At 32.8% G+C, this 12,825-nt stretch overlaps 1 protein-coding gene across 2 annotated transcripts in view; it reads right to left on the bottom strand.

Annotated features, from left to right (window-relative positions):
* LOC127706551 (laminin-like protein epi-1) overlaps nt 1–12,825 on the bottom strand; it is a 122,253-nt gene that overhangs the window by 13,996 nt on the left and 95,432 nt on the right. Inside the window, exons 63-69 of one of the 2 annotated variants that reach the window (XM_052211209.1) lie at nt 11,888–12,036; nt 11,172–11,351; nt 10,567–10,706; nt 9,511–9,655; nt 5,121–5,310; nt 3,081–3,257; nt 1,947–1,961 (exon numbers count right to left, since the gene is read on the bottom strand). In XM_052211209.1, coding sequence (XP_052067169.1) covers nt 1,947–1,961; nt 3,081–3,257; nt 5,121–5,310; nt 9,511–9,655; nt 10,567–10,706; nt 11,172–11,351; nt 11,888–12,036 — 996 coding nt within the window. The remainder of the gene's footprint in view (nt 1–1,946; nt 1,962–3,080; nt 3,258–5,120; nt 5,311–9,510; nt 9,656–10,566; nt 10,707–11,171; nt 11,352–11,887; nt 12,037–12,825) is intronic. The other variant, XM_052211217.1, reaches the window with a different exon arrangement.

Below are 12,825 nucleotides of genomic sequence, written 5' to 3' on the forward strand. Positions count from 1 at the left end.
AAAAATGTGTAATTGATCTTAGTTTTGTGATAATGAATATTGTGTATAGGTTTCATAATATTGGTTGGGGCAAACTTAAGTTACAGAATGGAAACTAAAAATTTTGCAATCTTTCTATTTATAAAGGGGCATAACTCAATAATGGTTAAAGTGACACTACCCAAATTCAACTTGATCTGTGTTTTATCAGTGGAAGTCAAAATTAAATAATGCATTGTATAAAGCATTGATTGTAGTTGATTCAACTATAATCATGGAAAAAGGAAGATAACTCCAATTTTAAAGATTACTTGATATTTATAAGAAACTAAAAATTTTGCATTTATAAAGGGGCATAACTCTAGAACGGTTAAAGTGACGCCACCAAAATTCAAACTTGATCTGTGTTTTGTGGTAATAAGCATTGTGTATTAGATTCATAACATTTGGTTAAGGCAAACTCAAGTTAGAGAACGGAAACCAATTTTGGGACGTATGGACGGACAAGGGTAAAACTTAATGCCCCCACTGCTACGGCGGGGGCATAAAAAAAAATCCTATAATGTTTAATTCACTTTTGTACCCTGGGTAAAGTCAGATGTTAAGCATAAATCAATTTTTATTCAGCTGCATTTTATTTGTGCAATAGAATTGTTACCACAGTTTCAGGGTGCAGACATCAATCTTAGATTTTACAGTCACAAATATCAGTTTTCAACTTGACTCATACTTAGTTTGTGAAAGTGAAATCAATAATTGACATCAGCATGTATGACAATACAATACAGTTATTCCTTAAAATCTCTTGTTACAACTCAAATTATTGTATGTAATGGTGAGATCATTTTAAAAGGGAAAGCAACATAAAACCTTGTACATAGCCAAACATCACTTGTTTCAACTTTTAAATCTATGTTTGGTCCAACAATAAGGAAATATATATTTATTTAGTTATTTTTGCATCAATCCACTTATTAGCCCATCAGAAATAAAAACCTTAAATTCTTTATCTAAAAGTAAGATGAATTTGTATCCATGTGTAATGAAACAATGTCATTTCTATTTTGTTGAAAATATCATGTAATTTATGAATTTACTAAATGTACTGTTGTTTTAAATATATAAATCATATCTAGGAAAAATATGTAATAAGAAATACAAAAATTCAATCAGTTAGGTATATTTTTTAACATAATGAAAAACATTTTTTTTCTGTAGAATAGTGCTGTACCTTGGGGAAAAACTTAGCATTGTGAACAAAAGTTGGAAAGTATTAAAAGATTGTTTAAAATGTATTTGTTGTAGGAAGGCTTGAATGTTATAACAGATGTGGAGAGAGTTTTTACCAACTACAGGTTACCAATGTGACCAAAAGTGAGAAAGTCTAACTAAACCAACTGTAAAAATCAATTTGTTATAAACGGAAAAATAATTTCATTGAATTTTTCTTTTTCTTTAAATGAGATAAATTAGTTATCTCCCATACCTCATCAATGAATTAAAAAATTACCACAGAATTCTATCAAATAAGGTTGATTTTCTTTTTAAATATGTTTAATGTCACAGAATCATAAGCAAATAGAATTCAGCAATTTTTACAATTCCAATTTTTTAGATTCAAAGTTAGAAATTTAAATTTGATTACATTAAAATCTGAGAAATTATTTTAGATATTTGTGCTCACACAGCAGGTAAATTGAAACATTAGCTATCATAAATGGTAGATAAGACAATTACTTATAATGCCTGTTGGAAGTGGAAGTGAGAAGATTATTTTTTGTACAAGTCGTACAGGAACTTAACTAGACAAGGGAGATAATTCATTAAATTAAAAAAAAATATGTTAGAAAGCTAATTGTTTGTTAATTTTATATCCATATTATATCAAATATACATCTTAGAACAGAAAATATTATTATAATAGACTGAAAGATGAAATTCAACTGGTCAATATACTCCAAACTTACATATGATTGCAAAACCTAGAGAAAAAGAGTCAATTATAAGTCAATTATACAGTTGTCCATTTGTTTGATGTGTTTTATCATTTGATTTTGCCGTTTGATTAGGGACTTTCCGTTTTGAATTTTCCTCGGAGTTCAGTATTTTTGTAATTTTACTTTTTATATTATTTCAAATGAAAAATATGTATATGATCTGCCAACTTTAATAATGTTACCTTTTATTTCTTTTTTTTTAAGTCCAATTCCTTTTTTTCATACCAAATTCAAATGAAATCATTGTGATATTTTTTTTGTGCATGCATTAAATTGTTGTGAAAAGCTAAATTTTCCTAAAATAACAGATATATAATCATTGATATGAAGGATTTCTGTGAACACAATTTGACATTATGAACAAGCCTTAAAATTGCCTGATCTTCTATGTTTATATTATATTCTGATGTAAAGATTTTTCTGCAAGCTTAAACATAGATAAGCAAAACAATAAATATCATGTTGCATGATAAACTTTTCTAATGAATAACAGATACCTGCATTGATGAAAGTACTACAGCAGAAAAAAAACTAGACAAAAGATGATGTCCCTGATGCATGCCTGAATTTAATGCCACATAAATTGAATTTAGTTAAACAGTGATGTTAAAGTACAATTTGAAATGGTTGTGTCTGAAAGACATATTTGATGCCCCTGCTAAAAGGTTAAACATTCAGTCATTAGTTTAATTTTTTTTTTTTAAGGATTGAAATATGAAAATTTGCTTTTTTACCTGAAACAACAATAATCAAACTGAAATATCTCCAAAATTAAGTCATGAATGCACAATGTATATTTTTCTTTGCTTATTTCTAGAGTGTATGTCAAAGGAATGAAATGTAAGATCTCCTCTGTATCATATACCCCTAAGTATGTTGCAGTGTTCTCCTCCGAAAGACATATATAAAAGATGCAAGCCTGAAATGTTATTTTCTTATACAATACCTAGAATGTTTCTCAAAAAAGTCTGGATATGAATTTTTCTTAAACTTATACAGTTGTCAAGTAATTTGACAGACTTATATGACAAATGAATTTACAGCCAAGCAATACAGTAGAGATAACCCCTTCCAAAAAGATGAAAAACCTTGTCAAAGACTCACCAGTAAGTTTCGGCCGACTTTTTTTGTATACTCTTTATCATCAGGGAGACCACCCACATAGTAAGGAGGCTTAACATTCAGTGACCTTGCTGAACCTTTGGACAGTCCATCTCCCTCGGTAATCCTCTCACCATCTATCTCTAAAGCACCTTGCTTCAAATTCCTCATAAACTTCACCTATACAAGATAAAATTGTCACATTTGTAACTTAAATTTAACTCATTCATAGACAAGCATAACTTTTTTGTATAAAATCATCTTTTACAGTGGTAAGAACAGGCCTTGTGACTCCACTTAATCGCATACCGCTTAATAGCATAATTAGGTTACGGTAATTGCATAATTTTCTCCTGCACAGAACCATTTCCCATTCATCTAATGTTAAATTATCCGGTTATATGCATAGCCTTACAAGTGGCCTTTTGGTTAATTGCATAGAAAATAATTGCCAGCTAGATATGCTTAGTTCAAACTTACGAGATTTTTGACCGGAAACGGCAACTTGGTAAGTATATTTTTCTTGAATGCATCATTATTTTCGTTATTTTTTCATATTCACTTTTGTGTTATTAAAATACAATTTTAAAACAGTTTCTTTCGTGTTTATATGATGGAGTTTTACTTTAAAATAACCCTCGATGTGTTCACAGGTGAAGTTTCCCATGTTCTATTTTAAGCCTCGAGGTCATAAAATGTCAAACAGATAATTGTTGTAAAAACATGACCATTCTATCCCAAAAGATGTTAATTATTGATTGGATTTTAAGCATTGTCCATAGATTACATTTGGGGTGAATTTTAAAAACAATAACGCCTGCTAATTTCCTTGAAAGAGCATCCTATGTGTACTCTCGCAATTCCGCTTGGGGTGATTTGCATTTATGTTATGTTAAACATTACAGAGCATTTATATATGGTTGAAGAATTTTATTCGTCAATCATTTATTTTCATTATTTTTGGAAAAGAGCATTCACTTCTAATTATTATATTTTCACACGTTCCAACACTTGTGTCCAGCAAATAACCCCTACAGGGCCCCTTTACCGGTTTACTGCTTTGCATATACGAAACTAACGAGGTTAAAGAAAGTGTTACATCACTGTGCAAGCGGTAAATACTGCATATCAAAGGCAGTTCATTACACATTTATTGTTAAAAATGATAATAAACTGTGTAGTATAGTTGAACAGTTTATTTTAATCAAAGCGTAATGATGTACATTGTACATACGGGTCTTAGAAACAAATCTATTTTTAGAACAATTTGTTCTAATTTTGTAACAAATAGGCTATGCAAATAACAGGAATCGACTGTATCAAATAATTTAGATTTTTGTATATGAAATATATCTCAAATGATTTTGAAGACTGGAAACAAATATTGAAAGAAGGGATTTGAAATACTTTGACATCAGCAAAAAATTGCAATGCAGTCCTTCCTATAAATGATATCCCTCCTCTTCGGCTTTACAACTTTGTATCATTTACTTACATTACACCACTGTCCATCACTGTGTTAACAATAACTGTAAACTATAACTCACTATCTGCCACTGTCTATCATTTTCAATTAGAATTACCTTTAACAAGTTTAACAGTGTTTGAGAACAACTTACAGTATGCCACTGTCCATCATTGTGTGTTTGAGAACTACTTATCCATAACTTACAGTATGCCACTGTCCATCATTGTAAGTTTGAGAACTACTTATCCATAACTTACAGTATGCCACTGTCCATCATTGTAAGTTTGAGAACTACTTATCCATAACTTACAGTATGCCAATGTCCATCATTGTAAGTTTGAGAACTACTTATCCATAACTTACAGTATGCCACTGTCCATCATTGTAAGTTTGAGACCTACTTATCCATAACTTACAGTATGCCACAGTTCATCATTGTAAGTTTGAGAACTACTTATCCATAACTTACAGTATGCCACTGTCCATCATTGTAAGTTTGAGAACTACTTATCCATAACTTACAGTATGCCACTGTCCATCATTGTAAGTTTGAGAACTACTTATCCATAACTTACAGTATGCCACTGTCCATCATTGTAAGTTTTAGTACTAATAATCACAGCTTCTCCTGTTCCACAATCAAATGAGAAGATAACTTTGCCCTCCTTCATAAACAGTGACAAGAAATCTGTGTGTCTTATATCAGATGCATAGAAAACCACACCATTTCCAGAAGTGGTCTTTAGTCTAACTTCAAATTCTGACCTGTTGGTTAAATAATAAGTCGTCATTAGTCATACATCAATTTCTTAACAGTTAGGTTTAAAATATAACTTTTCAGTATATAAAACTAGATGCTCTCAAGAGCCTGTGTCGCTCACCTGATTCTACTTTGGTTTTGGAAATCATGTAAAAATAGATTAAAATCATAACAGATACCCTAATAATGAGTGAGGCCAAATTTGGTTTAATATTGGTCCTGTAATTTAATAAAAAATCCTGGTGACCATCTTGAACAGTAAATCGGCAACAAAGTAGCAACACTAAATCAGCACCTCATAAGAAACATTTATGCCATGTTTTGGTTTCATTCCATTCAGTGCACCTCTAGAAGAAGCATTTGTATGTATTTCCCACAGGGTCTTATGTTAAAGGAAGTCCCCCCATTGGCGGCCATCATGGATGAAGGATCAGCTTCAAAGTAACAAAACTTAGTCAGCACCTCATAAGGAACATTCATGCCATGTTTGGTTTCAATCCATTCAGTATGTTGTTCTCTAAAAGAAGACATTTGTATGTATTGTCCATAGGGTCCTTTGTTAAACATTGTCCCCATCTGGCAGCCATCATGGATGAAGGATCAGCTTCAAAGTAACAACACTTGGTCAGCACCTCAAAAGGAACATTCATGCCATGTTTAGTTTCATTCCATTCAATGGTTCTCTAAAAGAAAACATTTGTACGTATTTCTCATAGGGTCCTATGTTAAACTAAGTCCTCCGCTGACTGCCATCTTAGATTATGGATCAGCTTCATAGTAACAACACTTGGTCAGCACCTCATAAGGAACATTCATGCCATGTTTGGTTTCATTCCATTCAGTGGTTCTCTAAAAGAAGACATTTGTATGTATTTCTCATAGGGTCCCATGTTAAACTAAGTCCCCTGCATGGCGGCCATCTTGGATTATGGATCAGCTTCAAAGTAACAACACTCGGTCAGCACCTCATAAGAAACATTCATGCCATGTTTGGTTTCATTCCATTCAGTGGTTCTTTAAAAGAAGACATTTGTATGTATTTCCCATAGGGTCCAATGTTAAACTAAGTCCCCTGCTGGCGGCTATCTTGGATTATGGATCAGCTTCATAGTAACAACACTTGGTCAGCACCGCATAAGGAACATTCATGCCATGTTTGGTTTAATTCCATTCAGTGGTTCTCTAAAAGAAGACATTTGTATGTATTTCCCATAGGGTCCCATCCCCGCTGGCGGCCATCTTGGATTATGGATCAGCTTCAAAGTAACAACACTCGGTCAGCACCTCATAAGGAACATTCATACCATGTTTGGTTTCATTCCATTCAGTGGTTCTCTAAAAGAAGACATTTGTATGTATTTCCCATAGGGTCCTATGTTAAACTAAGTCCCCCGCTGGCGGCCATCTTGGATTATGGATCGGCTTCAAAGTAACAACACTCGGTCAGCACCTCATAAGAAACATTCATACCATGTTTGGTTTCATTCCATTCAGTGGTTCTCTAAAAGAAGACATTTGTATGTATTTCCCATAGGGTCCTATGTTAAACTAAGTCCCCCGCTGGCGGCCATCTTGGATTATGGATCGGCTTCAAAGTACAACACTCGGTCAGCACCTCATAAGAAACATTCATGCCATGTTTGGTTTCATTCCATTCAGTGGTTCTCTAAAAGAAGACATTTGTATGTATTTCCCATAGGGTCCTATGTTAAACTAAGTCCCCCGCTGGCGGCCATCTTGGATGATGGATCCGCTACAAAGTAACAACACAACACTTGGTCAGCACCTCATAAGGAACATTCATGCCATGTTTGGTTTCATTCCATTCAGTGGTTCTCTAGAAGACGCCGGACAACGGACGCCAAGTGATGAGAAAAGCTCACTTGGCCCTTCGGGCCAGGTGATCTAAAAACAAGAATGTGTCCATAGTACACGGATGCCCCACTCGCACTATCATTTTTTATGTTCCGTGGACCGTGAAATTAGGGTCAAAAATCTAATTTGGCATTAAAATTAGAAAGATCATATCATAGGGAACATGTGTACTAAGTTTCAAGTTGATTGGACTTCAACCTCATCAAAAACTACCTTGACCAAAAACTTTAACCTGAAGCGGGACAGACGGATGTACGGACATACGGACAGACGAACAAAAGGACGAAAGAACAGACACACAGACCAAAAAAATATTATGCCTACAAATGGGGCATGAAAAAGAAATGTCTTTGGTTAAATTATCATATAGTTAAAAAAATTTCATAACGCGTACAAACTTTTTTTCTGCTGAATTTAAGTATTTAGGGGACATTTTTTTATATTTTAAATTGAACCATTTCCAAAACATGTTCACTGATGGATAAGTATTGACTGAAAATAATTTAAAACTTTAATTTTATTTTTTCATTACATTTATAAACCATTGAAATATTAAAGTATTATACTATATCATTTCAAGTCAAGCCATACCCCCTCTTCTTATTTCATTCATAGTTTTAAATCAATCCACAAGCCTCATGTTTCACAGTATGTTAAGGATATATAACATCAATATACAGCTTTACTTAATCTCCTATTCATTCCATTAAAACAGTTGATATTAGAAAATATAATATAAAATCTAAGCATTCAAAGGAGGTAGAGATGAAGAAAATAATTTTCAAAATGTTAATTTTTTAATTGTTCTAAGATAGAATAAAAGGGGAATGTGTCCATGGGACACAGATGATGTCCCCGCTTGCATATAACATTATAAAGGGACATAACTCAAGAACAATAAAAGTGATGCTACCCAAATTCATATTTGATCTGAGTTTTGTGTAAATAAGCATTGTGTATAAGTTTCCTAACATTTGGTTGAGGCAAATTAAAGTTAGAGAATAGAAACCAATTTTGGGACGACGGACGTACGTACAGACGGACGGACATGGGTAAAACTTAATGCCCCTCCGCTACAGTAATATTCTGACATCTGTATTTGCATTCAATTTGCCTTAGTTTTAATCCTTTTACAAAAATAAATCAGTTTAAGGAGTATACTGTGAAAAGTGGCAAAAAAGGCAAAGTAAATCAAATTTTTTGTTAAACAACTTTGAAATACACAAATTATTTATGACCTTAAGCAAAGGTAATTGGTGTTAATTAACAGTGTGTTTGACATCAAAGCTGTCAAGTGAAGCATTGCACTTAATGGGTCACTTAATTTGACAGTTAAAACAGCTAGTTGAACTTCCTGTCGAGGAAGAATTACGAATTTGCCAATTTCAAAGGAAAATCACTTATGAAATATATCATTTCATACTTAAAAATTCTGAAGGCTCAAGAACCCGGGTGAAAACGGTGCATTTTCCAATTCCAAGGTTATTTAACAACCCAGCAGTTATCAAAAAAATACCACATGAGAGGTGAAATTTATGGGTGTCACCCGGAGAATGCAGGTCATTTGACAGGTATGCAATAACGAAGTTAAAAAGTTTTCATGGAGCCCTTAGTTAAGTGGTTGTCGTTGGTTCATGTCTGTCATATTTGTTTTTTCGTAAATTGTTTTGTTATAAATTAGGCTGTTAGTTTTCTCAATTGAATTGTTTCATATTTTTCATGTCAGGGTCTTTTATAACCAACTATACAGTATGGGATTTCTCATTGTTGAAGGCCGTACAGTTGCCTATAATTGCTTATATCCACTTCATTTGAACTTTGGTGGATAGTTGTCTCATTGGCAATCATACCACATCTCCTTATTTTTACATATTCATATTTAAATGCAGTCAAATTCCTCATCCACTTAAGATTCTTTTTTATTTTGTTTTACAGTCAAAAAGAAACTCAAGATTCAATATATATATTGCTTACCATACAGGATGGGTTTTGCTCATTGTTTAAGGCTGTATGATGACCTTTAGTTGTTTACATTCTCCTCCTGTTGGATAGCTGTCTCATTGGAGTAATACTCATCTCATTTTTTACATAGAAAAATACTATTTATGAAAGAATTTACTTTCGTTTACTGTTATTCATATACACTATTATTTTTATTAGATATTCATTAACTTTATTTTTTCAAATAAAATTCTTTTAATGTAAGTTCAAAATATTTAACTTTGAAAAAATTCCTCCTCACAAAGAGACATATTATTTCCAATTTTGGATTTCAACAAAGAAAGGAAATCTGTGAATATTACCAGACCTTTTGTATAGCAAATACATACTTGACTCTAAGTCCCGATGACAAGGAATCATACTCGAAGTAGCTGTAAGGAGATTTTCCAAAGAAGTGTCCTTCTCCCATATCTGATGGTGCACCTAAACTTGTAGGATTAGGCAAGACACATTGTGCTGGCTCTTCTGGACCAGCTACAATATAGGAAGTAAATTATTAAGATACTAGACAATTTTAGGTGACACACTAGGAGTCTTTTATTTTTTAATGTCATGTAGGATATTGAATATATAAGGAATTTACCAAAACCATTACTTTGTTTGAGTTAAAACATTCAATTAGCTATATCTTCAAAACTATCAAAACAAAATTAGTTGTGTTCGCTTGAAGTTAACTAAGATCTGTTCAGAAGTTGTCAGTTACCTGTGCAAATCAGCATCATTCATTATTGTCTGAAAAGCTACTGAACAGTACTGAATTTACCACAGTGGATAAGCTTGAAAATTTACTGAAAGACTAAATTTGACTTAATAATTAATCAAGACTTTGATGTGAAAATCAAAATGACTGTTTAAGACTAAAATTCATTTATTAGTGGTTGTTGATTGTTTCTATCAACATTTACCCAAACATCTTTTTTATCCTCCACCACAATGCAGTGCCAGGGTGATACCAAGCATTTGTGTGTCTGTTTGTCTGGTCTTGTGAGTGTGTGAGCACACATACAAATCTTGCCAGATTTTTTATCAAATTTATATCAAAAATGTCTCGGACGAGTTCAAAAATCATTTCCAATGAATTTTTTTTAAGGAATTATGCCGCTTGGAAAGTCTGTGCATCCATCCATCCAGATTTGTAAGCTCTCTAACATGTACAATCCTTTCCAAATTTTTTCCAAATTTATACCAAAGGTTTATATCAGCAATGTCCCAGACAATTCATTTTCTGAATGTAATTAATTAAAATACAATTACCTGTGATTGAGTCATTTTTCAAGAACACATTGCATGAGAAATTGCATTTAATTAAAGTCAATTACAATTACCCCATCCCTGCCCATAGACTAGAAAAATATGTTTAACAAAAGAAAAGTGAGTACAGTTACCTGGTGTTGTAAAACCACTGGGAGCAGGTGTGGTTCGAATGTCAGGTTCCTCAATTTTGGCTCCTGGCTGTACCATGGGGCAATCACTGAACTTAGCTCCTCTTACATTTTGGTTTGGAATACTAGCAAAGTTTAAGAATCTGAAAGTAAAGGGTTCACAATTTACAATCTTGTCAGTTATTTTTAAAGCCACAAATCAATATGTAATAAATGGGGAATGTGTCCATGGGACACAGATGATGCCCCTGCTTGTATATAACGTTATAAAGGGACATAACCCAAGAACAGTAAAAGTGACGCCACCCAAATTCAACCGTGATCAGTGTTTTGTAGTAATAAGCATTGTGTATAAGTTTCATAACATTTGGTTGAGGCAAACTAAAGTTAGAGAACGGAAACCAATTTTGGGACAGACAGACTACAAGGGTAAAACTTAATGCCCCCTCCGCTACAGCGGGGGCATAATAAAACTTAGTTTAGTGATTCTTCAATCCTCCAGAGTAACATATAAGACTCTAACTGTAAAATTCAAAATTATTAAGTTAACCATTACATATGAGACATTTGATAATAAGTTTAGAGTTATCTTCCTTTTACAAACTTACTTGTTGTTAACTGTGACATCAGATATACATCCAACAAACGGTCTGGTGGATCCAACCAAAGTATCAGGAAGTCTTCCATCAAATCCTCCAAAATACAGAACAGGATTCGTAGTTACACTAGAGTCATCTCCCTTTGACATTCTATTCACCATCTCTCTGTCATCTATATTCATCATTAGTCTAAAAGAACAAATCTTGGTGATCAAGAGCCAGTGAGAACAAATTTTTAATACTAAGGTTAGCAGTGAATATGCAACATTTCAAAACTGCTTTAAAATAGATAATGCTAACTAACTGAAATGATTACAAAACTGGAGCATTTCAAAATGATTATAATTTTTTTACAACAAAATCACAGTTGCATACTTCATTCATTTACTTTAATGTACAAAAAATATTGAATTATATTCTGCACAGACAAGCAAATTATGAATGCTGAAAGATGGTTAAAAACTGCAATTTTTATAGATTTTTTTTCAAATTTTGAGTTTTAATACAATCAAAGTGCCTGATAGCACTTTTGGAAAGACTGCAAGTCAGAAAATGATAAGGTCCATTTGCTAGTGTAACTGTGTTGGAGTATTGTAGATCATGTGGAAATATGATCGCTTCAATTCAGGTAGATTGTCAATCATTAAAATTAGGACTGAGATAAGTTTCCAATAGTAGTGAGATAATTACCATGGTTATGATAACCATAATAATATAAAACTTACTTCTTTCCCATCTTCATCAAGGATAAGTAATGCCACTCTCCATCATTATATTTAGAACTAACATCACTTTCTATTGTGGTGAGATCATTTCCAGCATCACTTGTCACAATGATACGACCATTTACCACAGAAACAGAAAACACTTCATCCTGAAAAATTAATTTACATTTAAATTTTGTGTTTTGGAAACTAGTTCAAATTAGTTTTTTGGTGTATATAGCCACTTTGAGCACCATTGGCTTCATAAATGAGACAGAACCATGAATTTGGGTAGGAAAACTGGGAATCTTTGTCATTTAAGATTAGAGTCCAAAATACCTCTCCAAGAGCAAGGGAAATTAGTTCTGATAAATTTGGTTAACTGTTTGTCCCTGAGAATACCATCTAAATCCTTTACATGGGTAATGACATAATCAAAATGATACAATTTGACCAAATTTTCAGTTTCAATTTAACAATGAAGCTCCTTTATGCAAAATTGACCCTGGGTTTTTGTACTGTTATTGTTTTGATGCTCACAGTTTTATGTCTTTGGCTCCGCAAACATTTGGGTAACATTCTAGGTCTTATGTTGACCCCTGAAACCTGTTTTTGTATTGATTGGTTGCTATCACTTCAAATCATACCCCCATGTCACCTTTATTCATTTTTAGTCTTGAAGGTACCTTGGGTAGTTTATTCAGGTAACATGTGTTATGTGCGTGGTAAATGGGTATCATATGTTTATATTTATTAAAATTTTCACTCATTGTTGTAATGTTACATTTAAAGAGCAAAATGTCCTCAACTAATAAGTTTCATTAGATTAACTTCCATAACTATGCATATAATGCTAACAAATATCTAAGACCAATGAGTATAATGGATACTTACTGTCCAGCAGCAAACATTACATGCATATTTGGGACGATTAAATTTTAAAAAGTCCCATGAATGTA

Source organism: Mytilus californianus, unplaced genomic scaffold, assembly GCF_021869535.1.
Source record: "Mytilus californianus isolate M0D057914Y unplaced genomic scaffold, xbMytCali1.0.p SCAF_1, whole genome shotgun sequence".
Classification (NCBI taxonomy): domain Eukaryota; kingdom Metazoa; phylum Mollusca; class Bivalvia; order Mytilida; family Mytilidae; genus Mytilus; species Mytilus californianus.